Source organism: Equus quagga, chromosome 17, assembly GCF_021613505.1.
Source record: "Equus quagga isolate Etosha38 chromosome 17, UCLA_HA_Equagga_1.0, whole genome shotgun sequence".
Lineage (NCBI taxonomy): Eukaryota > Metazoa > Chordata > Mammalia > Perissodactyla > Equidae > Equus > Equus quagga.
In genome coordinates this window covers 58,414,844-58,442,805 of record NC_060283.1, presented here as the reverse complement: position 1 = coordinate 58,442,805, position 27,962 = coordinate 58,414,844, and the positions used below count along the sequence as shown (strand labels likewise).

The 27,962-nt window shown below is 40.1% G+C and overlaps 2 protein-coding genes across 13 annotated transcripts in view; one reads left to right on the top strand and one right to left on the bottom strand.

Moving 5' to 3' along the window:
* Positions 1 to 73: 73 nt before the first annotated feature.
* RPE (ribulose-5-phosphate-3-epimerase) lies at positions 74 to 17,043 on the top strand. 6 transcript variants are annotated; one of them, XM_046643633.1, is made up of 7 exons: positions 75 to 229; positions 3,111 to 3,199; positions 6,180 to 6,259; positions 10,848 to 10,987; positions 11,374 to 11,508; positions 12,066 to 12,152; positions 13,807 to 15,454. In XM_046643633.1, the coding sequence occupies exons 1-7, from the start codon at positions 119 to 121 to the stop codon at positions 13,930 to 13,932; spliced, it is 768 nt and encodes a 255-aa protein (XP_046499589.1). In that variant the 5' UTR covers positions 75 to 118; the 3' UTR covers positions 13,933 to 15,454. The 6 variants fall into 6 exon arrangements, with proteins under 6 accessions (XP_046499588.1, XP_046499589.1, XP_046499591.1 ...); XM_046643634.1 differs by having other exon boundaries at positions 76 to 229; positions 13,778 to 17,043; XM_046643632.1 differs by lacking the exon at positions 13,807 to 15,454 and having other exon boundaries at positions 74 to 229; positions 12,066 to 13,771.
* The window catches only part of KANSL1L (KAT8 regulatory NSL complex subunit 1 like), a 138,321-nt gene continuing 125,961 nt past the window's right edge, over positions 15,603 to 27,962 (bottom strand). For 6 of the 7 annotated variants that reach the window (XM_046643624.1, XM_046643627.1, XM_046643628.1 and 3 more), the window contains 7 exons: positions 25,882 to 26,010; positions 23,767 to 23,885; positions 22,839 to 22,963; positions 21,299 to 21,353; positions 19,421 to 19,533; positions 18,157 to 18,325; positions 15,603 to 17,287 (listed from right to left, as the gene is read on the bottom strand). In XM_046643624.1, coding sequence (XP_046499580.1) covers positions 17,057 to 17,287; positions 18,157 to 18,325; positions 19,421 to 19,533; positions 21,299 to 21,353; positions 22,839 to 22,963; positions 23,767 to 23,885; positions 25,882 to 26,010 — 941 coding nt within the window. In that variant the 3' untranslated portion in view covers positions 15,603 to 17,056. The remainder of the gene's footprint in view (positions 17,288 to 18,156; positions 18,326 to 19,420; positions 19,534 to 21,298; positions 21,354 to 22,838; positions 22,964 to 23,766; positions 23,886 to 25,881; positions 26,011 to 27,962) is intronic. The other variant, XM_046643629.1, reaches the window with a different exon arrangement.

Sequence of the window (27,962 nt, the reverse complement as noted above, 5' to 3'; positions counted from 1 at the left end):
CGGCCGCTTCCGGCGGAGTTCGGAAGGCTCGACGGGAAGGGGCGGAGCCAAGGCCGCGCGGCCAATCGCGGCGACGCCGTCGTCTTGCCGGGGTTACCTGCTCCTAGGCGCCAGCACCATGGCGTCAGGCTGCAAGATTGGCCCGTCCATCCTCAACAGCGACCTGGCCAACTTAGGGGCCGAGTGCCTCCGGATGCTGGACTCCGGGGCCGATTACCTGCACCTGGATGTAATGGACGGGTAACTCCGCGGGGCTCGGGGCGGGGCTGCCGCGCAGCCGGCCGGCACCCTGCGCTGAGCACCTCTCGGGACACGGCGTCCCCGCACCGCCGGGCGCCGGGTCGGAGGCGGCTCCGAGGGGGCCGGGCGGCCGGAGGCGCTCTCCGCAGCGGGCCTGCACGCGCCCCGCCCGCCCGCCGGGGCCCGGAAGCGGCTGCGGCCCGGGCGCCTGCAGTCAGGAGAAGCGGGGGCGGCGCGGCTGCGGGGCTCCGGGGCTGCGGGGCTGCAGAGGGCGGGCGGTGGGGGCCGCCTGTCGCGTGCTCGCTGGGCTGCGGCTGCTGCGCCGTCGTGCGAGTTTCGATGCTCGGGTCCGTCCGCTGCAGGCACCTTGCCCTCAGGGGAGGCGGCGTCTCTGTAAGCGCTCGGCTCTGTCGTTAGAGCGCATAGACAGTGCTGTTCGGAGTCAGGAAGAGGCTGTAAAATGAGGAAGCGGACCTGGAGCAGCCGGTGAGACGCCGTCGGATCGCGGCCTGGGGACGGCGCCGCTTGGATCTTGGTGGGCGCGGCGGTTCCCTGGGCCCACTGATAACTGGCCGTGAAGTTCTAATAGCCATTACCGTGGGTCGACGCGGAAACGTAAATTTATTTTAAATAGATCAAGTTTTTGGGTGCCCTCATGCAACTTTGCAAATTCGTGTTATTTACAGAAGGCGATCACTTACTTCCCGTCCTTTTTACCGTCACTCCTCGTGTAAGAGTTTTGTCTTCGTTTGTTCTCTCTGGTTAACTCTCTTGTTTTCCTTGCATTGCACTCAGTTAACCACTCTGCCCAACTGGTAATGGCAAAGTCTTGACCTTCAAGTACTAAGAATTCTAGGCTGAGTGTGTAAGAAGATTAGTAAATATTACCTCGTACGAAAGTTTGGTTTTTAGTTTGTTGTCATATATAGTTCTACTTAGATATTTTTGACACCTTTGCTTGAAAGCCCTGCAATTTCACAGTTAATATTCCTGAATGGAATGTGTACCTCAGAGATAGCTGGCTACATTTTTGTGTCTTTGACACAAAGTGAAAAAAATTTTGTCTTTGAGACACCTAGGGGTCTCAGGATAGAAGAGGCTACGTGTGTGTGTGTGTGTGTGTGTGTGGTCTGTTTGATACAGAAAGCAGTTTGGTTTTAAATGTCTTGTACCATGTTTGAGTAGATGAATGAATAGAGAAAATTGTTTCAGTTCACCAATCCAGAATATTAATGATAACAATAGTAGCTAATATTTAGGAGCACTTAACTCTTTCTGTTCTGACATTTTTTGTGAAGTGAACTCATAACCATAGGAGGTTGGTGCTGCTTTTGGCACCGGCATCTGGTAGTGAGGTGGCCACCTGGCTGTGGCCTCGTGGCTAGGAAATGGTGGAGCCAGGATTGGAAGCAGGCAACAGCTTGTGTTGTCTCAGAATTTAAATATCTTCTGTGGGTACTGGGCTTGCAGAGAATGGTTAAGTTGTTCTCAAAGAACTAATAATTTATACACTTACTTGTGTTACTTATTTCACGTCTCTCCTGCTGTAAGCTCCCTGAAAGCAGGGTCTGACTCTTTGGCTTACCTCTGTTCTCTGCAGGTGAAGGACCTTGACAAGCTTAGTTAGAATTGGTTGAATGAATGAATGCTTTTATCATAATGGAGGGATCTCTAAGGAATCGCTTTTGCCCCCTCCCGGCCCTATGGCAGACCTTGAGCTTATTAAGATAAAAGTATTTGGTTTTTATTGACTCCGCACCCCCTTTGCCAAGAAATGTCTTGGTTTGAAAAAACTAGATTCTCTAAACACCATTTTAAAACCCTTTCCCTTTTAAGCTTCACAACTTATTGAGCTAAGACCTATTTTTATTCCCCTTTTGCAAAGGAGGAGACCAGTTTAGGGAGGTTCAGCCCCATCCCAAATGTCCCACCAGAAGAGGCAGAGCCTGGCTGAGCTGCAGGGTCTCCTAGGACAGGGTGGGAAAGTGCAGCGTGGAGCCCTTTGCCAAGGGGATCCGCCCCAGCTTACCTTCTGCCTCCGTGCTTCTCTTTTTCCTGGCCCCCCTTAAAGATTTCCACGATTACACTGAATTTGGGTGCACTGCTTGTTTTCTGTTCCCGTCCTCTCCCTCTGAAGCCCCCACTTTCTCTCCTGGTTAAAGCTGAACGACTTCATTTTGAAAGACAAGAACAAGTTCTGGGGACACTATAGGGGATGGGGCACTAGTGTGGTTGGATATTTGGAATAAAGGACAAGTGGATTCTCTGGAAAAGAAAATTGGAAGCCATGTAAACACATATGATAGGGCAGTGACTGGAAACGTGTTGGTCCTAAGTATCGGAACAGCACAAATAAGCAATTTCTAAATTAGTTACTAGGATTTAAAATCGGAAAGATTTCACATTAATACTAGATTTCTGACTTTTGAAAAACATCCAAAGATTTGCCAGTTGAGCCCACAGTCCCCTAAGGCCACGTGGGCTAGAGCTAAATGGCAGCCACCATTAGCCAGGCCAGGTGTTCTTCATGTGTCCCCTGGCCATGTCTGCCCTGTTTTGCTCTTCTGCCTTATCTGCCAACCCCTGTAGGCATAGGAGTTTGTGATTCCTCTTTCACAGGAAGTGTTTCTGGTTACAAGCTTGGTAGATTTTGTATCAACCTGAATCCTCCTTTTACCATCTCTGCCTTGTTGGGAGACCTAGTAAAGGTTTCATCTGCCTGAAGTAGATTGCATGACAATTATAAACAAAGCTTCGCGTTGATGGTAGATTAAATGATTGTATTGTGTATTATAAACAATCATACCTTAATCTCAATAAATTCCATAGCAGCAAAGGATACTCTTTTAATTGCATTTTATTTTTTGCAGACTTTACTCCAAAAAGTGCCTTCAAGGAAAAAGCATAAGATAATTATGAAGCAGGCTTCCTTAATGAACTCTTTCTTCATTAGAGTGAAGTAAGCTCATATTTTCCGAGCTGGTCTGATAAGAGCTCCCTGGCTCTTGTTAGACATTCGCATTCCCAGGTGCTCTTTGCTGCCTCTAGGCTTGGGGCGAAGCTCTTTTGTGGCAGGTGTTCCATGGTTACTGTTGTCAGGCAAATTTGGGGCACTCTTGACTTCATCCTTGGATTTGTAGCCTTTTTTTATTATAGCTTAGCTGTAAGCCTGTGGTTTCTTGTAAGGATATTGGTCCATTTTTGTTCTTCCAGTGTATTTGATGAACCTAGTGCATGGGGCTGGCCCTGTGGCATAGTGGTAAAGTTTGCTGCATTCCACTTCGACGGGCTAGGTTTGTGGTTCGGATCCTGGGCACAGACCTACACCACTGGTCAGCCGTGCTGTGGCAGTGACCCACATATAAAGTAGAGGGAGATTGGCACAGATGTTAGCTCAGGGCTCATCTTCCTCTGGTAAAAAAAAAAAACACAAATGGATCTGAAGTATCGAAATTAGTCATATAATTTTGGGTCAGTAGTTTCATGTGCTTCCATTTCCCAATGAATTAAAAGTGTTTGTTTTATTCTCACATTTTCTCAAGATGTGGTTCTTAGGTTTATTTTCATGATAAATGAAACCTAAGGTGGAGACGACAAAAGTACTTCCAACACCATGCAGCAGATTAAAAGAACAGTGAACAAAATCTTCATGTTTCCCTTCTAGTGGGGTATAATATTCACTAGGCCTTCCTGCTGTTTATCTAACCCTTTCTTCCAAGTTCTAAGTAAATAATAAGGGTTTATCCATAACCCTGGCAGTCATTGCTCTAAGGCAAATGGTAGAATGATTTCCAAAATACTAGAAACCCAGCCTCTGCGGACCAAAGTGCTGGTGAGTGGAAGTGTCTGTGCCTGTCCCTCTCAGATAGGCCCTGAATCCTGCCCTCTCTCCCTTGAGTCTCGCTTCCTCCCTTGGACTTTGATTAGTCGTCAGTGGAGGGGCAGACAAGCCTAGGAGTTAAGAGCCTGGACTTTGGAGCCCTGGCCTGCATTTCATGTCTGCCCCTCACTTCCTGGTTGTGTGAGCTTGGGACTCTTCCTCGTCTGTAACATACAGATAATAATAGTACCCATCTCATAGGGTGGTTGTGAGATTTTAATGAGTTAATACATGGGAAGTGTTTAGAAGGGTGCCTGGCCTATGTATGTTTTAATTTTTTATTAACACTCACTCTGCCTGTCATCTGAGCTTAAGACCTCAGCCATGGTTTAGTCTCTCTCTTCAGCCCCCACGTCTGGTCAGTTAACAAATCCTGTTGCTTTGGCCTGTCCTTGTTTCCATTCTTATTGTTTCTTGCCATTTACCAACACCTCTAACCTCCCTTATTCCGATTTACTGCCCAGTCTTTCTTCTGACTTTAATATTTGCATCTTATTTTTTATTTGCTTCTTGCTTTAAAACCTCCCTTCACATTCACAAAGGATAAAGTCCAGGCTCTGAGCCTGGCATTTGATACCCCTTAACGTGACACAGTCTGCCTCCCGCCGTTTTCACACTAGGCAGACTGCTGACACCATCTTCCCCGTTATTTGAACATAGCTTGCTTTTATCTGCCTTAGCTTCGTTCCTTTTCCCTTCTTTGCAAATTCAGTTGGTTCTGTAAATCTCATGATCTTCCCCTCTTTTAAAATGCTGTACTCCTTGTCTCTGGAGCTGTTTTCCCTCCTTTTGCCTTCTTGTTGGTGTTTAGCTTTCCTTGCAATCCTTGTGTAGGGTAATACCTACTACTTTAACAAAGCCCAGATTCCAGCGGCTTAACGTTATAAAGTTCATTTCTCATTCATGTGACAGTTCAGTGTGAGTGGCCTGCATGCAGAAACTCGGGCCACGGTCTCCTCCATCCTGTGGCACTGCCATTCCCCAAGGGCTCCCTTACTGGCAGAAGGGTACAGTGAGCGGAAGAGGAAGACCACACAGCCTCCTGGGCTCTGCAGTGACACTCCACTTAAGCTCATAGTCCTTTGGTGAGAACTAGTCACTTGGGCCACCCGGATGTAAAAGGACTCGCGAAGTGTGGTCTTTGGTGAAGTTGGCTTCCTGCTGACAACCGTAGGGTCGTGGATTCTGGTGAGTTGCTAGCCGTCTCTTCCCAATGAGATTGTGAACTTTTCTGAGGTCAGCAGGAGCTCTCGCTTGTTTCTTTATAAAATACAGTAGTGAAGCACCTGGCATGGTACTTGCATGTAGGAGGTTTTGTTAAAGAAATTGAAGTGAGCCAGTGATAGAACAAAGGCCTAAGTGGAGTAGGATAATGGTTAAGTACTTTGGGTCTGATATCAGGAAGACTTAATTTGAATCCTCCCCCTAGAAATTATTAACCGGTGATTTAAGGAGGTTGTTTATCTTGTGCTCTTCCAGTGAGGATAATGAGAGCATCTCCTTCCTAAGGCTGTTGTGAAGATGAAATGAAGTGAGGTACAATGCCTGGCATGTTGTAAACCCTCCGTAAGTGGTGGTTATTAGTACACACATCAGGTTTCTTTATTGATAATCTCTAAGAAAGTTTAAATGGTCATTTAGTGCCCTTGGATAGCGGTGGATGAGAAGTAGCCCCAGGCAGCCTGTGACAGACTAGGATTTGAGAGACCCACATCAGAGTCCTGTACTTCCTAACTAGTGTGTGACATGGGCAAGTCATATAACTTTGGGGGTTTTGATTTTGTCATCTTTCCGTTTCTACCTGTCAGGGATTATGAATTATAGAGTCAAGTCATGTGACATTATTTTGATTTGTTGAACTGTCAAGGAGATACTGCTTTGTAAAACCAAAATTATCCAGATATTGTTAGTATTGTTTAATACCGATGATGTGAAATATTAAATTGAAAAATGTTGCAATCACGTGTAATCCTATCTACCCCCATCAGAATATATATTGAGAAAAATACAGAAACTGATTTGAAAACATTTTCAGAGTAAGATTTTGTTTGTCTTGTAGGCATTTTGTTCCCAACATCACCTTTGGTCACCCTGTGGTAGAAAGCCTCCGAAAGCAGCTAGGCCAGGACCCTTTCTTTGGTAAGTGGGTGTTATGCCATCTGAAGCTTGATGTGTTGCCCAAGTAAAGGAAAAGTAGATGGTTGATTTCTTAACTTCCATTTTCATCTTGAACCCTTTTTCCCCCGTCTCTGTGCTGGAGCATCATGGCTGCCTGTAATAAGCTAAGCTCTTTCCTGCCTGAGGGCCCTGGCACTTTTGCCAATCTCTTTGCCTGGAAAGCTGTTCTTGTGGCTGGCTCTGCCTCATCTTTTGACCCCAGATCATGTCATTTCCTCAGAGAGGCCTTTCTAAGTACCCTATCCTAAATTAATCTTTATCCAGTTATCATATCACTTACTGAATTTTCTTCTTAGAACTTCCTTCAATATGAGATTACTTTTATCCGACTATAAACGCCTTGAAAGCAGGGATTTCATCCACTTTGTTTACTGTGGTTTTCCTAGGGCTCAGCACAGACACAAGATTGGGCTCAGCATAATTGTTAAATGAAGTTATGAATCAACCGATCCATGCCCTAGAAGTGAAGCTAATTATTTTGTGCAAATTGGAGCTTTTTGCTAATGAGGCCTACGCATCCTCTACTCCAGTGTTGTGGGTTAATGTGAATTCAGGTTTTTAAGATCACACAGTGACCTAGAAATGACTTCTCGTGGAACATGGACTCAGTCCACATGTTGTTGGTCTTTTACACTGTTAGCAGTGCCTCACTTACCAAATCTCTTCTATGTAAGGAATTTAATGAATTTTTCTACATATGGTTTTATGTAACTGTTGGAATTTAGCAAAACTTAGACTTTTTTATTGCCATATTGTGGACCAATTTTATGAAAGACATTAGCTGTGCTGTTCAATATGGTTGCCATCAGCTACATAGAGCTATTTAAGTTTAAATTCGTTCAAATTAAATAAAATTAAATATTAAGTTTTTCTGTGGCACTAACCATATTGTAGGTTCTCAGAAGTCACATATGGCTAGTGCTTGCTGTAGTGTGCAGTGTCACCATGGAACATTGCCGTCACTCTAGAAAGTTCTGTTGGACGCAGCCTCTCTATAGGATCCATCTACTGTGAGTGCACCTAAGAGAATGTACTTGATTGCCCGATTTGGGTAGCATGAGGGAAACAATGTTCCACCAACATGTTCACCATTTTGAAATTTCCAAATAGTGGAATATAATCCTCTGATTATCTAAAAATTTTTTTTAACTACATTTTGGAAAATGAGTTTTCCAAGATGAGTTTGTTCTTATGACTATCAGAGGTGGATGAAATAAATAGCATTGTTTACCCCCATTGTACAATGGCCACAGAGTCGTCTACGTCTGGCTTTGTTTTTTTCCCTTTTCTCTCCCCCTTTGTGCTCCTAGTTTCACTTCTCACTGCTGTTTCTGTCTCCTGCTGTCAGTGCTGCCTCTCCTTTTACCAACCCTAGTGCCACCACCACACACAGTATGCTTTTGCTTCCTGTATTTAGTTTACTGTTTAATGATGAGCTTGCTAATCAATCTTTCTAAGAAGTAGGTCTAAAATAAAGATGAATGGATTCCATAAGCTTTAACGTTTGGGTTTTGTGACCTTTGTTTTTTATATTAAGAAGTATTTTTTGTTTGTTGGCTAATTGATTCATGAGTGTATTCTAGGAATTAAATCACAGGTTGTATGTATAACTGCTAAAGTTTTTAACTGTTCAATCTCAGTATTGAGAAGAAAACCATCTAAGAAATAAAGTGATAGGGAAAAGTATGTTTTTGCTATTATCTAAATCAGTCTTCAAGTATGGTCTGGGGACCTACGGGAATCTCTTCCAGATGGTCCATGAGGTCAAAACTGTCCTTCTATTATGATATTTGCCACTGTTTGTACTGAGAGTACAGAAGCAGTGGTGGGTTAGTGCGCTGGTGCCTTAGCCCAAGTCAGGGCAGAAGTACTGAGCTGTGCAAGTGGTCGTTATGTTCTTCATCACCGTGCTTTCACAGTGAGCGTCCTTGATGAAATGGTACAAGTTATTAATTATAGTAAATCTTGATCCTTGAGGGCATGTCTTTGTACTTTGTGTGACAAAGTGGGAAATAGGTATAAAGTGCTTCAGCCGTGGACTTGAAGGTGCTGGTTGTCTCAAGGAAAAGCACTTGAGCCATTGTTTGAGTGAACTGAACTAGCCGCTTTATTCGCCAACACCATTTTCACTTGAAAGAAGAACTCACTGATGAAGTATGGTTATCAGACTTGGGTGTTTTACTGACATTTTCTTTAAAATTAACTAAGTTAGCCTGTGACTTCAAGGAAAATATCTTATAAGTTTTTGTTGCCACTGATAAAGTTAGAGCTTGCAAGTGAAAATTAGAATTTTGGAAAATTTGTGTGTATTCCTGTAAGCTTGACAGTTTTCCAGAAGTTAGAGCTTTTCTGAAAAGTTCTGTAGTCATATTAATGAATGTGATTTTTTTGATATTATATAATGAAATGTGTCACTGTTGAGAAGATTTGTGTAATTCAGTGAGCCAGTACTTAACCATTCAAAGTGTAGACAGACTAATGGGTTTTAGTGTAACAAAGTACGAAAAGTTCACAGGTAGGGTTTACAGATTCTGCGTTGCAGCTAACCTTTATAAAAAGACCACTTGTTGAGTGACCACTTGTTGAGTTTTGGTGTTAGAAATAGAAGGATATCCACACTTATCTGAAAAGGATATTAATGTACTCCTCCGTTTTCCATACACTTTTCTCCCTTTTCTTCATATGAAGTGACATGTTACAACAGATTGAATGCAGAGGAGATGTGAGAATACAGATGTCCTCTGCTAAGCCACACTGTAGAGATTTGCAAAAATGTAAAATATGACACTCTTACATTGACATGTAATAGATTTATTATTGCTTATTATTGTTGTTTTTTTGATAAATTAATAGACACAAAAGTTTCTTAGTTTGAATTTCTAATACATTAAATATCAATAAATATAAACCACACCAATGACATTTTTTGAGGTCTTCAGTTATTTTTAAGAGTGTAAAGGGAGCCTAATAATAGAATGTTTGAAAACTGCTGATCTCGCGCAGTACGTTGACCGGATTCACGGGCTTGTTCACTCCTTGAACTCAAGATTCTCCCGTGAGGCTGCTGCTCCAGTGAGAGGGGCTGCGTGCTGGGGCTTCAGGGACATGGCAGTCTGCTAACTAGGTGTTTGAAACCAGGTTGAGTTGTCCTTGTTTATAATACAAAGAAATAAGAAACGCCAAATAGAATCGATCTTTTAAAAACAATGTTTTACCTATTAAAATATGCTCTATTTTTATTACTTTTGGTAGTTTAGAAATATAAACTTTAATCTTGGCTTCTTTAGTCAAGCGGTATACCTTCTTTTCCCTACGTTTTTCAAAGCCTTATTGCATTTTATAGCTCAGCTATGTCAGAAATGTGCTTCCTCTAGTCAAACAAAAAACTCAAAATTCTTCTCACTACTGTCTGTCCAGCACAGGAGTGTTTACTGTTTCCTTCTTCACAGCATTGTTGATTTATCCTCTTTTCAGCTGACCTTTCCTTCTCATTCAGTGCTATTATCTTGTAAGTCAAGGTCTTTAGGAAGGCCATCCCCATTTCCCCTAACATTTCTATGATTCAGGGTTTAGAATTAAGATGCGTGTCAGGCTTCTAGTTAACATCCTTCCCCCTAAGTCTGTTTCTCCTCCTGCAGTTTTCTGCCTTTCAGTTAATGGAAGTTCCGTTCGGGTTACTCGGGCCCAAATCTTTGTGCCATCTGACTGTCCTTCACCCTCCATATCGAATCCACAGCCACTCCTGTTGGCTCTACTGTCAGAACATACCCACAATGCCACCACTTCTCCCCATCCTCAATTGCTGCCATTGTCGTTTCTCACGGGACTTACTGCCATGGCCTCCTAAGTCAGATCTTGTCCCTTCTTCGCTCCGAATCCTTCAGTGTTCTCCCATCGCATTCGGAATCAGATCCGATGCCTGCAGAGCTCTGTGCTGTGCCTCCTCACCCCGGGCCTCTCTGACCTCATCTCCTCTCCCCAGGGCCCCCAGCCACGCTGGCCTTGTTAACGACCAACCGAGTGTGTATTGTACTGACTCATGTTTTTTATGGTTTGTCTCCTCTACTAAGAATGTAATCCCCATGACAGCAGAGATTTTTTTGTCTGCCTGGTTTTTGCTCTGTCCCTTGGGCCTAGGATAGTTAATGGTGCAGTAAGAGCTCAGTAAAATATTGGTGGAGAAAATCACTTAATTTAGCTTTCTTATTTTACAAATGAAGAAGCAATTCCAAATGGATAATATGACTTTTTAAAGATTTTAGGGTGGCATTTCCTGGCCCTGGACGTAGGTTCCCTGATTTCTAGTCTTTACTTTTCATATATAGCACCATATGATTTTTGTGGAAAAATGGGTTTTTTGGTAAATGAGGTTAACCAAAACCTTGTCTTCAGGATAAAAGGAGGCTGGCTATACAGAGTGTCACTATTTGACAGTTGTGATGCCAGAAGAGTTTCTATCCGAAAGAGGGGAAACTGCAGGCTGGCTTCAGTGACTGCGCCGGGGGCTCTCCTCACAGTCATGTTCAGGAGCTGTATCTCTTCTTTGCAGACATGCACATGATGGTGTCCAGGCCGGAACAGTGGGTAAAGCCAATGGCCGTAGCAGGAGCCAATCAATATACCTTTCATCTCGAGGCTACGGAGAACCCAGGGGCTTTGATTAAAGACATTCGGGAGAATGGGATGAAGGTGAGAGGTCAGCAGAGACAGTAATGTTTTATACTGTTCCCTCAGAGTTCAGAAGGTTTGGTGGAAGACAGGAAATGATAGGTAGAGAAGACCGGACCTAGGCAACTAACTGTTCTTCATCTGGGAAGCCAGAATTGAAGTATAACTTGCTTGTCAGACAAGATTTATATATTCCACTAATATTTCCTGAAGATGACTACCTTTTAGAAACTTTGACATTTGATAGCCTTTTTTTAAAAATAATTATAGTCTGCACAATTTATGCATTCCATTTATGTATGTAATCTGTTCTCTACGAATAAATATCTCTGCTGGGCCTGGTATGTCACAGTAATATAAAATGGAAATAACTGTTAATGTATATAGCAAATGTGTCTCTGTTACAGGTTGGCCTTGCCATCAAACCGGGAACTACAGTTGAGTATTTGGCTCCATGGGCTAATCAGATAGATATGGCCCTGGTTATGACAGTGGAACCTGGGTTTGGAGGGCAGAAATTCATGGAAGATATGATGCCAAAGGTAAAAGAAGTATTTGATTCTGGGGTGAGGCTTTCATTGTGTGTGTTCATTCACTGAGCATATATCGAACCACTTGTATATTTAGACATGTCCTGTTCTGAAGGTGGGGAGATGGGGATGCCTACAGATTATTATAATACGTATGATAAATGCTCTAAGAGATTTCGGTGTGGAAATCAGAAAAGATACTACACCCTAATCTTGATATTTTCTTGCAAAACAGTATCTCTGTAGCCTTTAGATCTCTTGGGAGTTTTCGCTGAATATTAAGAGTTTTGTCTTTATCTTGTTTCCGTGAAGTATATTCTCTGCAAAGCCATGACAAATTGGATGCCATTTGCCAAACAGAACAGAGCTTAGTTTTATAAAACTTAATTGGTTTCAGTGTATTGAAAAGGGAGTTTCCCTGACCGTAATTGTCCCGACATGAAGTTAGTGCACGTGGCGTTGGAGTGCTGTGTCAGTGGCCGAAACTGGGTCTCTGATTTACTGTTTCTTTGGTTTATCCCCCCCACATATCCACTTCAGGAGTCACTTACTTCCTTGTGTGTGTCTAGGTTCACTGGCTGAGGACCCAGTTCCCGTCTTTGGACATAGAGGTCGATGGTGGAGTGGGTCCTGACACCATCCATAAATGTGCAGAGGTGAGACTGCTCCTCAACTGCTGTGGCCTCGACCAGTGTCCTAGCGAATCTGATGCCCAGGACATTGTCTTGTGGGCCGAAGAGATTTCTCCTGTATTTCCTAAATTGCCTTTCTCTTGGAAGAGTGCTTTTTGTTCAAATGTAGAACTAGGAAAATAAAGAACAATAAATGAATGTTCTCAGATCACATAATCATTAAATAGTAAGTCCTGTTTATCTCAGTAATGCTGAAGAAAGTTCTTTTTTGAAAAAGAATATGCTGAATGCCAGCCTTTAGAAGACCATTAAGTTCCAGGGTCTTGGAGTGAGACATTTTTCCAAAATAGGGAAAGAAAACATAATTGCTTACAAAGGGGAACAAATGTTAATTCTGTAGAACGCAGTTGTATGGGTTACCAGTTCATCTCTTGCGAGAGCTGACTGGAGCCGAGTCTGGTGAAGGCTAGGTCTGCACTCTGGATGCCTCTGGCCCCTGCGGAGAGGTGGGAGGAGTGGTTTTCCAGGCAGCTGGAGCTTCCTAAGAGGACGCCCCCTTCCTGTGGCGATTCAGGCAGTTAAAGTCTATGTGGCCTGCTTTTGTTAAGCAACACGGTCTTATCTACACTTCCAGGTTTTTGTATAAATGCCACACTTTTCTGCTTGATACTTATCAAAAGTTTGGCTGTGGTGAGTATTTACGGAAGGGACGCTGGCCAAATGGTTGGTGAGTGTATATCCTTGGACCCCTTGTGGAATTCTTTTTCCTGAACTGTGTGTGGCCATCGTGCTATTCCTGCTTACACTGAGAGACATTACAACTGATAGTAAGTTGTAACCCTATAAAAGTTTTTTCCTTTTTTTACATTTCTGTAAGGAATGTTGTGGGAGATGTGCACTGTATCCTGGAGTGACAGTATCTCCTTGGAGAGGTTTTCCTCCGCCTCAGTGGCTCTCCCGGAGTCCCCCTTTGTCCTGGCAATGAGGCACGTAACAGACAGGGTCTCCCTCCTCGAGTCCTAGGAAGCTCAGAGCTAAATTTGGAGTCATCTTGTTTGCTTTTCTCTTTCTTTGCTTCCACGTTTTCAAACATCTTGAAAGTCTTTTTTGAGCCACCTCCAAACCGTTAGAATGCAATGAAGCATAAATAAAGACATTCCATTCCTTCTGGCATCAAAATGAGAAATGACTTAAATTTAATGTTGCCATACTTTATGGATAATTTCACATTTTAGCAATAGTTCTTTCAGACTAGCAGTTCATACACATAATTCAAAGATTAAAAGATAGTGGTTTTTTAGTAGCTGTGGGGGCATTGGTATATATTGGAAAAACCTTAATAAAGTTGAGGATGAAAAGTTTTTAAACCTTATGTAAATATTAGCAAATCTGCAGTATAGTTTATGTAAAGGCGGTTACAAAAAAGTCAGTGATTCTTAGACACATTTAAAAATAATTCCACATTCTCACTTGTTAAGCATTTTCACTTTTTTCTTTCTTGAAATAGATTCTGAAGTCTGTTCGTCACAAAGTGGCTTTCGTACGCTTGCAGTGCTGATTAAAGGTGCCCAGGTGCACACTTGAGCCCGGGGCTTCTAAGCTTTTCTGCATCTGCCCTGGAGGCATGACCTGGTGTTTCCTTCTTGCAGGCAGGAGCTAACATGATTGTGTCTGGCAGTGCCATCATGAGGAGCGAAGACCCCAGGTCTGTGATCAGCCTGTTGAGAAGCGTGTGCTCGGAAGCTGCTCAGAAGCGCTGTCTGGATCGATGAAACCACAAGGCGGCCAGTGTTTCCGCTCATGAAGGCGTCCCTTCACTGGGAAACAGGCATCTTGACGGCCAAATCGTATCACAGTTGAGGCAGTGCTGCTGTTCTGAGCACTGCTGCATTCCAGTGACTAAAATCGATTGTGCAGAATGTTAAAAGAGGCTAGAAGTTGGTGTGGATAACTACATTTTTAGTGATGGGATTTAAAGATTAGTGTGGTAAAGTACCATTTTTACTGGGAGACTTGATTTTTATAAAGTAAAAATATGGCTGTATTAAGGTTATAAACAGAAACGTGTCTTCATGCCTAAGGAAGGCTTGTTAGTTACTATGGAAAAAATGTTTTTTCTGCATTTCTAAAAAGAGTATTTTGCTGTTTCTCAGCTGTTTTCCAAAAGCAAAGGAAGTCCTTATGTTTTCTCTGCTTCATGTCATTTTTGATTTGTGTATATGCTTGATAATGTAAGTAGAATGGAACTTATGAAAAATCTAAGGCTGGGATGGCGTACCATAGTCTTCTTGCTTCTAAAACTTTTATTCTTCACGCTGCACCTTGTATTTGGTACATAAAACAATGTATGAAGCCCAGGAATTTCCAGGTGGTCTGTTCCAACATACATACGTAGATTTTATCAGGGTGGCTCTCTGCTGGAGGGCCAGGGCATTCAGTGATTCCCCCCTTTTCTTCATTACACCCACTGTTCTTAAGGACAGGAAGTAAAGCTGTGCTCGCTCTGAGCAGAAAGCAAAGCCTCTATTTGGAAGTAATGTGGAGTTGAACCCTGACTCTTCTCCTTTCCCACGATTTGACCTTAGCAAATCAAATCAACCGACCTCTTTCAGCTCAACTGGTTTATACGTTGAATGTAATTATAATAACCATGCATGGTTGTTTTGAGGTTAAAAGAGATACTGTTATATATGTAAAGCTTCCACTGCTGTTCCTAGAATTGTAGGATGGTAGAATTGAGGGTGCTCATTACAAAGTAGCTGTCATTATATAAGTTATGTTTTGTAGGTTATAAAGAACTTTGATATAATCTCATTAAATCTATAAATCATTCCTATGAATGGTAGGACAGGTATTTTTGTCCCCACTTAAAAAATGAAGAAACGAACCCTCAGCGGCAGGCTGGCACTGTGGGAATGACCCAGGAGGGCATGGGTTTCTGGTCTGTACTCTCTACAAGTGGAGCCCTTGGGAGGTGGATTAGGCAAAGGAAGCTTCTCTACTTAACATTGTCTCATTTCCAGTCTGACTTTACCCTGTCGCTGAACCAGATGGCTGAGAATATTCTGGAACTGTGGATTTTGATCCCAAGGGTATATATTTTATTAATCCAAGAAAGACAAGGTAGGCTAAGAGATGACAAGGTACAGAGTTAATGCATAAACTAAATGTTTATAATTGTGTCCCAGATTACACTTTGACAACAAATGTGTATGCCATTTTGTTCTTGTCAGCACTCTTACTGTGTAATAGGTGTGGCAAGAAATAACAGGACTGGTGTCATTAAAATTCTTTAGGCTACTATGAATTTTGAGAAATAAGAACATTAACACTTAAGAACAGAATAGAGCTTGCTTGTTTTTTTTCTACGTTACAAGGTAAAAATTTGTTTCTTAATGTGTGTTTTTATTTTGGCTTAGAAGAGGTTTGTGCCATCAACAGGAGGCGTTTAATCAAATCAGACAACACGAGGCATACAGAAATAACTTTAATTAAAAAGCGTACATAGAAGATTATAATATCAGACATGACAGAAAGATTTGAGTTTATTTGCCTGGACAACTTGGGTTTGTCTGGCTTTTCTTTTCTTTTTTTTAAAAAATAAATGTACAGTAAAACTACAAACAAAAATTTGTCAGTATTGAATTTGAATTTTTTTTTCTCTTTAAAGGGACTAGTATAATTTTTGATCCCTAAAAAAACTTGTGTCAAATGCCCCAGACTAGGCCAGATGGCCAGGATTGTCAGTTATGTGGGTATTACAACTTGGATAACCTTTTTACATGAGAAAAAGCGATTCATATAAATCGTCATCAACTTTTACGTAGAAAAAAATGATGTAACAGCTTCAAAAGGAATTTTCCTTAATATACACTCCAGTATCCAATATTGAAGCATTATCCTTTGAAAAATTTTAATTACCACTCTAGGATACAAGTAAGAATAAATGCTTGTTTGAATAGAGTAAGCTATGGTAAGGAATGACCACATTAACTAAAAATACAACAATACTTTTTATCCTGATAGGAGTTTCCTGTTTGTTGTCCGTTTTAAGTTGGTGTCTTCTCTTCATGAGATAGATACATAAAGTAGATAAAACCCAAATGGGTTTTAGAAGATGGGATAATTTTAAAATACACCAATATTTAACTCTCCTTTGCTTGTCTTATTTTGTTAGGAGTGAATAGACAATTGTGTTTAGACCAAGAGATATCAGTGATTTCAAATAAAGGAGTATTGTGTTATCTGGTATAGAAATTTCCATAAATATCTTCTACTACTGGTTAAACGTTAAAAAAATTCCCTCTCCACAGTCAAGACTGTCAGATGTCCATTATCATTGCAAACCTGTGCTTCTTTATTACTACTGCAGCTTAATATTTCATAGGGTAGTTCATATATGCATTTTCAAGTGGAGTGGTCACTGCCAGTGGTTTTAAAACAATATATGTGTGTGTATGTATGTATGTATGCTCTATACACACATATTTGTATATTCTAGTGTATTTCTGAGGCAATTTTAATGAATTACCATGTGTGTAGAAAAAAGGGCTGTCATTTGATGCACAGGCATGTGTGTATATATGTATGTATGCATGTGTGAGTGTGAAGTCTTTTAAAAGTTATTTACTCAGTAATGTGATTTGACATCAGATTGCAGCGGTTAATTTTCTGGTGCTTGTGATTTGCATCATAAACACAAATGACTAGCACTTGTCTGTAGGTGAAAAGCTAGTTACTCCTGCGGTTCAGAAAGGAAACAGAGACATACCTTGCCTGTTTCGTAAACAGCATGAAAGATTAGTACGTGCAGTGCACGCTCTCACTCTGGAATTGTGACTGGAGGAGCTAGGGGATGGAGAATGGGGCTGATTTTTTTCTCCTGTTTTCCATTCAGTTACAGGGTTTTCTTAACCTGTTCCCTCCTGTCACCTATTTTTTTTAACATGCGTAAGTCCTAGACCAGAGGGTGTGTACTCTTCCATTCCGTCTGCCTGCCTTTTTGGATGGTGGCCATTCTCTGATGCGTTGGGACAGAAGACTTCACTGAGGAAACTTGGGCTTGATTTTTCAGTCGGATCATTTTTTTCATCTTGGCATAATAAGGCTTCTGTGTCTTCATCCTTCAGTGGAAAAACCCGTCGTTCCCACCACAAAGACTGAAAGAGAAAACATTTTCAGTTAAGTTTCAACTAGTTTGTTTTGTTTAAATTCATGTATCAAGTGATCTGTAAATGTCAATTTTGTGATAACTATTGTTCTCTTCTTTAGCACATAAATGGGCAGATTTTCATTTGAACCTAAATATCTCGCAACTTAGAATGGAACACAGTGAGAATTGTTTAGGGCCTTTGGGATTATCTCTTCACTTTGCCTCTTCCAAGAGGGGGAAGCGCTGCCCCAGGGCACTGGGCCTCATCTTCAGCCTGGGAGCACTCTGGGAACGCCTCTTTTACAGACGCCTATTAAGGACGCCTATTGACTTCTCCGAGCTTTGTACAGTTTGCTTATTTCTCTACTCTGCATTCTCGACATGGTTCTTTTCAAACACATACTTATGAAGAAAAGTGCGTGAACTTTATGGATGCAGTGGTGGAAAACACTTCCCTTGAGGTTAGAACGAGATTATGGGGAGACAGGTAAAAATCTTCTGTAAGAGGAGGAAGGGAAACAGCAGCTAACAATTTACTGTGTGCCAGGTGCTATTCTCTTTAATCAGATTTGTTTTGTAATGCAACTTTGATAGGGTCCTTTTTTCCTAAGATGTAAGTGAGCAGGTGAAATCAGGTACTGCCATGTTACATAAAAAGGTAAGAAGGGATCTGTGGTTAGTGCTGGCACGGGGAGGCGGGGAGGCGGGGAGGCGGATCCTCCGACTCGTACCCAGCATTCTAGACTAAGAGTCGAAATGAATTTGTTACGTCAGGATGGAACCTTTATTTGCAACCAGCAGTTTCTGCAGACAAGTTTAAAAAAGACTGAAAGGCAATTAAAAGGGGGTTTAAATAATGATGTATATTACACTTACCTTGATTTCTTGACTTTCGCTTAATGAAGGTGAGCCCTGTGCACTCAGATCCTGGCTCTCTGAAGGAAGCTCAGCAGGACTGTCAGCAGCACAGAGCTGGCCACCACTAAAGTCAGGAGGGTATTCTTTCAAAAGCAGGTCCTGTCCTTCGACATTTTTACTGTAAGCTCTAGCAAGAAAATATTTAATTATTTGTTACTTCTTGAGGTCCTAAGGTTTTATGAACAACCCAAGGTGTCATTAAGTCAATTTAACTTGGTAGGTTTTCTTTAAATAGTTCTGCCCAAAAGATTTTTAAAAATTCATCTGCTTATCTTAATGCTGTTATCTTCATATCTCAAAGACTTAAGTAGTACTTTATGAAATCTTCTGCCAGATTATAATAGTGGTTTTGGTTTGCATTTTTTTTAAAAAAAAAGGGCAAGAAAGGACAGTTATTTGACCCTTGTAGTTTTTCTCTGATTACTGTAATGTCATCCACAAAGGACTCATTCACACTTTCCTCTGTACTTCTGGAAAGTTACATGTCTGGAATGTGGAGAAAAATAAGAATTGAATCTCATGTTAGAGACCTCATAACTCTTAGAATAAGGATCTACAACAACTCTGGCTATCTTGAGACTTAACCAGAGAAATGTGTTTTAACAATACTAATTAAGTGAGGGATGCTCCCTCAATAAAGTGACTACCAGATTTCAACATGATTTTGCTTTTTGACTTTTGGCTATATTAAAAAATACTCAAACGTAAATAATAAAATACCAGAGATTTTCTCAAATATATAATTACTAATTATGTTTTTAGGATTTCTACCCCCTTCTGTCAAAGTCATGTTCAAATTATTTTGACTGTTTGCTTTTTAGACTGAACAGTTTCCTTGAGTCTGTTTTTTAGAAGAACATTGTTTAAGTGGCTGTGTTAGAATAGATTACCCGGAGTCTAATCCCTAGTGTTACGTCCAGTATTACAGCACACTGAAATGACCTACATTATCTAGGGAGAATTTTCACATTATTTAATTAAATCTACTATTCCAGAGGCTGACAACATGAGAAATAGAGTGGTGTAAAACACAGAAACTCCTTTCATAAATAGCCCACATAGACTTTGAAGGTAAGCTCAGTAAATGCAGTGTTTTGCTTCTAGTGCCCAAATAGCTAGTGGTACATTGGTCTGTTTTCTTCCTTTTTAGTGGGCGCTCTCATTATTCATGCAGAATTTTTGTTGATTCTGTGGTTTTGGGTTTTAAATTTATGACACCTGCCTGTTGTTTCTTCTCTGCCACTTGCTCTGTTCCCAGAGTGACCATCTGGCTTGCTCTCTCTCTTCATATTTCTTGTGTCTTAAAGAGAAGACTTCATCAGAAAGATCTTCTATCTGTAATTAGAAATAAAAAGTTTTGCTTTTATCAGAAACATTTTGAAATATTACAACAGGTTTCAAACAATTCCTCATCAAGAGAACAATAGGAAGAAAACTCTAAAATAAATGCATTCTAACTCGAGAGAGTAAGTGTTACGAAATGAGCTTCAAATTCCTAAAAACCAGGAGTTAAAAACTTTTAAAAAATTTTTGTGTCATGGTTCAAGACTTACCTAGGTTACAAATAGGTTCACAGTGCTTTGCATTTCCATAAAATATTCTTAATACTTTATTTGTTCAGAAGTTTGTATTGATTGCCCATTATTGATTACACTGTTCTAGGAACATGTTAATATCAAAGAAAAGTGAAACTAATCAAGATAAATGAGAATTTAGCAAATGACTTATCTGGAGTTCTCAGACTGGTTGTGGTAGTTTAAGAATTTCGGTTTCCTGGCTAGGATCATTCAGAACTAGGGAAGAGTGCATTAAAAGAGGAAAAAGCATGTGGCTGGCCCTGTGGTGTGGTGATTAAGTCCAGCACGCTTCACTTTGGCTGCCCAGGTTTGCAGGTTCGGATCCTGGGCACAAACTTACACCACTTTCAAGCCATGCTGTGGCAGCGACCCACATACAAAATAGAGGAAGACTGGCACAGATGTTAGCGCAGGGTGAATCTTCCTCAGCAAAAAGAAAAAGAAAAAAAAAAAGGAAGATTGGCAATGGATGTTAGAGCGAATCTTCCTTACCAAAAAAAAAAGAGGAAAAGGTATTAAACAGGAAATTTTGCTAGTTGAAAAACACAATCAGTCGGCATAGAAAGACTGACAGAGACAAAATGTCTTCTATTTAATACTGCTTCCACAGATGATCACTTTGGAATTAGTGTGGTTATACAGTATTTTCCCCTGTAACTGTTGTCTTCATCTAAGTTTTACTCATACAGGTCCATGGTCCCTTTTCTTGCACTTCCAAAAATCTGAAAAAACAAGTTTTCATAATTCTTTCATGACATAGCCTGATCTGAAATGATGTGAGGCTGTTCCACTTCCTATAAATATTTCACTTATAGAAACATGAATATTATAACTGCTCTAGGCTCCCTACGTGTATTACGTGATGTACATACCACATTACTTTTCTAAAATCCAAAATTTTCCAAATTCAAAAGCAGTTTGTTTCCAAGATTTTGAATATGGCATTGTAGGCTTGAATATTAAGACTAAGTCTCCTCACACAGAAAAATATGACTAATACTGGGAATGAATGTAGACTATCTTAACAACTCATGTAAGCAAATGGTATATATAGATATATATATTTTTTAAAGATTTTTATTTTTCCTTTTTCTCCCAAAGCCCCCCCAGTACATAGTTGTGTATTTTTAGTTGTGAGTCCTTCTAATTGTGGCATGTGGGACGCCACATCAGCATGGCCTGATGGGTGGTGCCATGTTGGTGCCCAGGATCCGAACCAGCGAAACCCTGGGCCGCGAAGCAGAGGGTGCGAACTTAACCACTCTGCCATGCGGCTGGCCCCGCAAATGGTATATTTTATTTTTGCTTTTCTTTATTCATTATTGTCTTTGCAGTCAAATTTTCACAAAAACGTTTTTCTAATCAAATTAACATCCTTAATGAAGAACTTTCTTTTCATAAGTGAAAGGAAAAAGTCAGTGGACGTTAAAGAGCTTCTATTTCCCTTTAGTTCTTCAAATATCAAGTTAAGCAGGCTTCGTGATAGATAAAGTGTAGTGATCCCATAAGTGAAAGCAACTTACCTCTTCTTCACCTAAATTATATTCATCCAGAGGCTGAAGAACAGTCATCCTCCAGCTGTTGAAGATACAAACCAATATCAAATAGCTTTTGTTAATCTGTCTAAATGTAGCAATTTTATTCTCTAAGGACAGCTAATGCAGTATTGTTTTCTTTCCTTGGGACTTCCATAATTCAAATGGTTGTACTTTAATACTTTGTTTTTTTAAAGAGAGAAAGTATTTGTATTATGAGTAAAGGACAAGTTAAAAATGAGGCTTTCCTTTGGGATTTAGTGAACAGTCTCCTGCATCGCTGCATTTTATACCTAAGAATGTATTAATTTAGAATTAAGTCAGCGGTATGCTGATAAACTGGCTCAGAAGAAACCACCCTGATTTGTAGCATGTGCCAGTTTCTTTGTGCGGAGACTCGCATCATGGCCTCTTGAGGTTAACAACTGCATCACAGGACTCCTCTGTTAAACAACCAGCTCAGCCAGCCAGCTTCCGCCGACCACTGTAAGTTCAAAACGCTGTTCGATAGAACAGCATAACCACAAAAGTTATTCCTTACTCATGTAGAACATATCACAGATTCTCTGTGGGAATTTTCATGATACCTCCTAGAGTATTAAAGGTTCTCCTAATACCTCAAAGTAATTATGAAATTAGCTAGAATCGAGACAGGCAGGAATTACTGTAGTTGTCACTCAGCTCATGTCTCTTTCTGGCCTCTTCTATCGCTTCTTCCTGGTGATAGATTCATATTCTTAAGAAAATTAAGAAACTTTCATCATTGTTAAAAGAATGTGACTCACTTTGCTGCCAGTAGGCAGCGGATCTGTGTATGGCATTCAAGGACCTCCACAGTCTGGTTCTAACTTCTTTTCTACCTTTAACTTCCTTTATCGTCCTCCACAAAACGTCCTCTGACTGAGACTTGCACCTTTGTCCCTGCGCCTTTCTCGCGGTCTCCCTATGGAAATACCCTCGCCGTCCTCTCCCTCCTCCATGGACGTCCTCCCAGACTTTCCCACTCCTCTTTCTATTTGATGTGCTTATTGCTGACTCGGCAGTACATCAAAATCTGATTTTTCTTTTCACAGGTGTCACTGTCCTATGGTATGAATACTCCATGCAAAGGAGTTGCTTTCTTTGAACTCTTTGCAACCTTGTGCAGACCTCCATGTTAAAGAGCAAGGATGGTTACTGTAATTGTTTCCATCCCTAAAGTATCTTGTGCTATATACCTAATAGATATCTAATCTCACTGAATGAAACAAAGACTCCAAGAGTGCTAAAGGAAATAAGTCCTAGGAATTCCCAATTCTTAATAGAAACTGGGAAGTACAGTTGTGATACTAAATGGCACTTTTTTCCAATGTGAGTAATGGAAAGGTTTGTTTCACCATTTTCCCTCCGTGGTTATACAAGTGGAAGGAATAGGGAAGGGGGCATCTTCTTTTCAGTAATTAAAATTTTAACTTCACTCTAAAAGTTTAAGTAAGTTTATTCAAGAAAAAGAAGGAAGAAAAAAGATAAAAAGATGTATTATACATACCTTGGAGTAAGTATTTCCTTATATTGGAGTTTCTCTAACTTAGCTGGGGCCACTAATGACATGGGAATCACAATATTATCTATGTCATAGGAGCTCTCACTTCGCAATCTCCGTCGTGCAGTATTCTGCAAAATAGGATTACAGCAGGATCTAGTTAGCTGTGATGATACTCTCCTTTCATGAGTTATAGAAAGAGAATATGGCAGTGCACCTGTGACAAGTTGTATAAATACATTGTTATAAAATGTTAAGAAAAACAGGAAAGAATACCTGTCTTCTATAAACCAACACAATCCTTTTGGGCAGGTATGCAGTGTACATTTGTGTGTGCACCCATACAAGCCTATTTTTAATAGCATAAAAAAAATGAATGCCTTAACATGCAAAACTCTTATCAGAAAAGATTAGCATAAAGCACCCTAGATGTCAATGGGATGATTGTTTAACAGACTCTCTTTATTAGGAGAGTCTCTGAAATATTTGGTGAGCCATTTAGCAAAGATGATTATTACAGTCTTCATGTATGTGTTCCTGGTCCCTGGGCATCACACTGGCCTTTGTAAACCCTCCCACCTTTCGACTTCTCCTCCCTGACCAGATAAAACACGGAACAGAATGAGAACAATAAGTGCTGAAATCTTATTAGCAAGATGATACTTAGCCTCAGATTAAGGAGTACGGATGGTTATGATTAAGTTTTTAACACAGAAAAAAAAAGCCATAACCAAGGGTTAGTGAACAATTAACTCCCCAGTAAAAAAGTTTAATCAAATGTGTTGCTTCCTAAAAAGACAGTTCTAAATATGCTAATATGTACTAGTAAATAAAGCTGTAATAGATTAATAAAATATTCCATATTTTTTTCAAATCAGCTGGTTTAAAAGTCTATAAATAAGCAATTTTAGAGTTCAGTATACAAAAAACCTACTTGTGATGATGAATTCTGGGTTCTTGATATAACGCTGACATTAGTAACAGCAGTAAAATTGCTGTGGGATCCTGGTTCTGTAGGTTGAAAAGCAAATTCTTCAAACCTAGTTCTTTCTCCTGCCATGGAGAGATCCATTGAGAATGTCATACATTACACATGACTGATAAGTATTAGAATTATTTTCCTAGTTAGGTGACATTTGATTCCTTATCTGTTCATTGGTTTCACTACTTTTAAAATTCATGTATCAAAAAACAAAACAAAATTTAAGGAAAAAAATATCCACAGTCCTGGCACAACTATTTCCATTAGTTTTAGTCCAATACATCGCATATTCCTTTTTTAATAAGCTCACCTCTCCTTTACTCTGTGCATGTTTCTGTAACTTGGAGGTTGACCGTCCAAGACTTAACCTCTTTAATTTTCTTATCTATTCCCTCATTTTTGCACATCTTTGACTTTGTTATACTTTCTGGGAGATTTCCTTAACTTCTGATCATTCTATTAATTTTTGAAAGTTTTCTATTAAAGTACTAATTTCTAAAAGTTCTTATTCTCTGTTACTCTTTTTTTTTTTAAATAGCATCCTGTTCTTAGTTCATGGATGAAGTTTTTCTCTCAGGATATTAATTAGTAGTTTAGTTCTATTGTTGGTATTTTCTGAGTTTCTTCCACCTTCCTTTTTTCTGTTTTGTTTTGGTTCCCTGTTTGTGAGTATATATTTATTCATTTATTTACTTCCCTTGTTTATTTTACTTTAGTACAAATCTTAAAAAGTAGTATTTTTCTGTGTAATGTAAAATCTAATACGCAATCCACATGTACATTTCTCAAGTTGTTAAAAAACGTCCTCTATGGGTCGTAGTTTCTTCACATCAGTGCACATGCTGAAATTGGGTATTGTCTCCTAAGTTTCTTATAATTTATAAGAGTTCAATTTCATGACATTGACTTGTTAAATAAGACTAGACCAGGTGTCCTGCACTTTAGGGAGCTGTCTGGTTACTTTGTAGTATAGCATTTTACTTGTTCTTCTGTCCCTGCATTTGCATCAAACACTAAGTTAGAACTATCAGTTCAAGTAAAACATTTTACATTTTAGGTAATGTGTATTTCATAGTGCATCTTGTTAAGAGATACAAGTTTCCCTGTTTCAGCACATGTGTATGAAAGTTCCTCAAAAGCTAGGTGACTCTTGGTTGTCTTAAGAGTGAAGCACTAAAAAGCATAGTGGTGTCTGGACGAGGGGTTGGAGTTGGTTAATTTTGTGCCGCACTAGTTTATGAGACAGTGATTATCGGGTAGTGAGTTGGTCTATTATGGTGGGATTACTGGAGACAGCAGAGATAAATGTGTTAAATCAATCACATATAAATCCAGTCCAGTACATCTTGGATGAAATTAGTTTCTGATTTATTGGTACATTGACATATTACATCTGGGGAATACTTGACCAGTGTATATAGTGTTATATCCAGTGGAACAATGAACAAGAACCAAAGAGTATATAGATAATTTGCTATTTAATATATTTCCAGTTAAGTTTTTTTAATCATTATTTGCAATAATTATGGAAACTATCCTGTCCCAAATTCCTACAATAAACCCCACCTTGTATTACTAGAAGATATTTCTGTTGATCATCTTGGAACTATAAATTCCTAAGGGAAACTGAACTACGTGGTTGAGTTACCTTTGAATCTCATCTAATTTCTCAAAATTCTGAAGAAGCTTCAGTGAATCGACACCTCCATAGTAGGTACCAGAAATGGTAATAAATTTCTTTAAGGCAACCTTGTACTGACATATTTTGAGTCAAGAACAGCACCTTGGAGACTAAGTCCTGTCCAGGAGGACAGCTGGTAGAAGACAACTCGAGGCAGGGAACATAGGAAGGAAATCCTCAACTGCCACACAGTGGATGGAAGCCCAGTCCACACGTAATTCTGAATTGACTACATGAATATGCTGTCTAATGCCCGGAGGACCGTGGATGTTCTGTGCAGTGACTCTTCTGGATTATTGACTCCCACGGGGCAGGAGTTCTTTGGACATCAGGATTTTTTATTTTCAGTTTTTAGTTCTAGTGCTCATATCCTCATTTTAACCTACCTAATGCTGTTTCACTCAAGTGTCTTTTCTTCCTTCCCTGTAACAGCTGTGCAGAAGATTCTGACCTTATCTGAGGCTTGCAAGTAGAAGAATACCCATTCCTCCATTGATTCAGAGAAGTATTATGTACTAAAACAAATGGAAAGAAAGGAAATGTGATGTTTTAGTTCCTTAACACAAACAGATAATGAACATGTTAATCTGTCTTTACTTATATAACATTGCAGAATTTTAATATACTAGATCAAAATTACATGCAATGAAATACTGATGTATCAAGATGGAATATTCCTAAACTGAAAATACCCAGAGTAAGATTTCTTAAAAACATCTTCAGGAAATGCCCAATTTCCTGTATTTGCTTCATTACTTGAAGGGGATGAAAAGGAAAAGTGATCTGTTCTCAAAGTCTTAATTACAGATTTTTATAGAGACGATTGGTTCACATCTGTAAATCCTGGCTGAATTTGATCTGGATCTGTATGTTAGTTTCTGCTCACCCTTAAATCTGGAGATAATTCAGGACCAAGTAAGACTCTACAGAATCAGAACAGACTGGGACTTCTGGAGAGCCAGGACCGATTCCATCCACCTCTGAGAGTGACTAGCACCATTCTTTCACTGTTTTAAAACAATGAGTTTTTTACAACTTTAAGTCACTTAATATCTCTTTGCCTTGGTTGTCGTATCTATAAAATAGGAATAAGAGCAGCTATCCTGGGATTATGAGGATTAAATGAATTGATTTCTGTAGCAGACATTAGAAGGATATCTGACATGCTAAGAATTCATTAAATGTTAGTTTCATCATGATTATTGTTGTCTGTGTGAACCCCAAGTTTCCAGTACTACATTAGTAACCAAACTGGCTTCTTTCTTGAAGGGTTTGGAGATGTGGAAAGGAATAGAAAAAAGAAATGTAGGCTGAAGTGCCGGATTCTCACCAACACTGGAAAAAAGAGCATGGCCTACCACCAGTGACCCGGGCTTTGATTTCAAGATGGCAAAGCACCCTACAAATGTTAGACAAAATTTTTACATACACAGACCTGCCCATACACATCCACATTAGCAAGCGAAAAAAGGAACTTGTAAGTAGAGCAGAATTTGTGAGGAATCTCTGAAAGACTAATACCAATATGGAATTTGACTGAAGAGCAAACTCAGTGCAGGAGGCCGTGGGAAAGTACTGCCAGAAAGATGTGATCAACACCAAAGGGGCTGCAGACCTGGAGGAAAGGGAAACTGGGAGCAGGACAGCTGTCTGGTGCAACTGCAGGCTGGCTACACGTGTTGATACCTCAGGCGGGCTTCTTGATGAGATTTACAGATAAAATCTGAGAGCCTTGAAGAGAGAAATGGGTGGAGAGAGAAGGCAATGTGCCCCACTTTGAAACCTGCCCTGCCCCTCCCCAGCGGCCTCTGAAAATAGGAGTGCAAATCGGCCCCTTCCATGACAAGGGTCCCATAAGTAGCTGTGGCAGGTTAGCCTTAACAGCGACTCTCTCCTGTAAATACGAGCACACAACCAGGACTCCAAAACATGCTGACACCAAGAAACAAATGAGGTGCAAACAAATGCAAGAACCATCTCAAGAAATAGTTAATGGGTTCACAGAATACACGTTAATAGGTTTTTAAAGCAACTAATATTGCCTAGGGAAATCTCAGAAATGGAGAATTGCTTAAATTTAAAAACAAAATAATCACCAACTGAGCTGAATAGAATGGACACAGCTGAAACTGACAATCATTGGGTTGGAAGAGAAATCCACAACTCAAAGGAATAGAATGATGGAAAATATGAAAGAAAAAAAGGAAGACAAACTGAATTGGGGTAAGAGAGGAGAGGATAGAATGAATGGGAGGCAAAATTCAAAGAAATGATAGCCAAAAACGTTTTCAGAATCAATGATGTTAACCGTAAGATTTCAAGGAGTGTCAAACAAAGCAAATGAAAAAAAATTATACAGTACATGACAATGAAGCTATCCTAAAAGTTACCAGAGAAGGAATAAAAAGTACTGCAAAGGAATGAGAATGAGGTTCACATGAAACAAAACTAGATACAGGAAAACTGA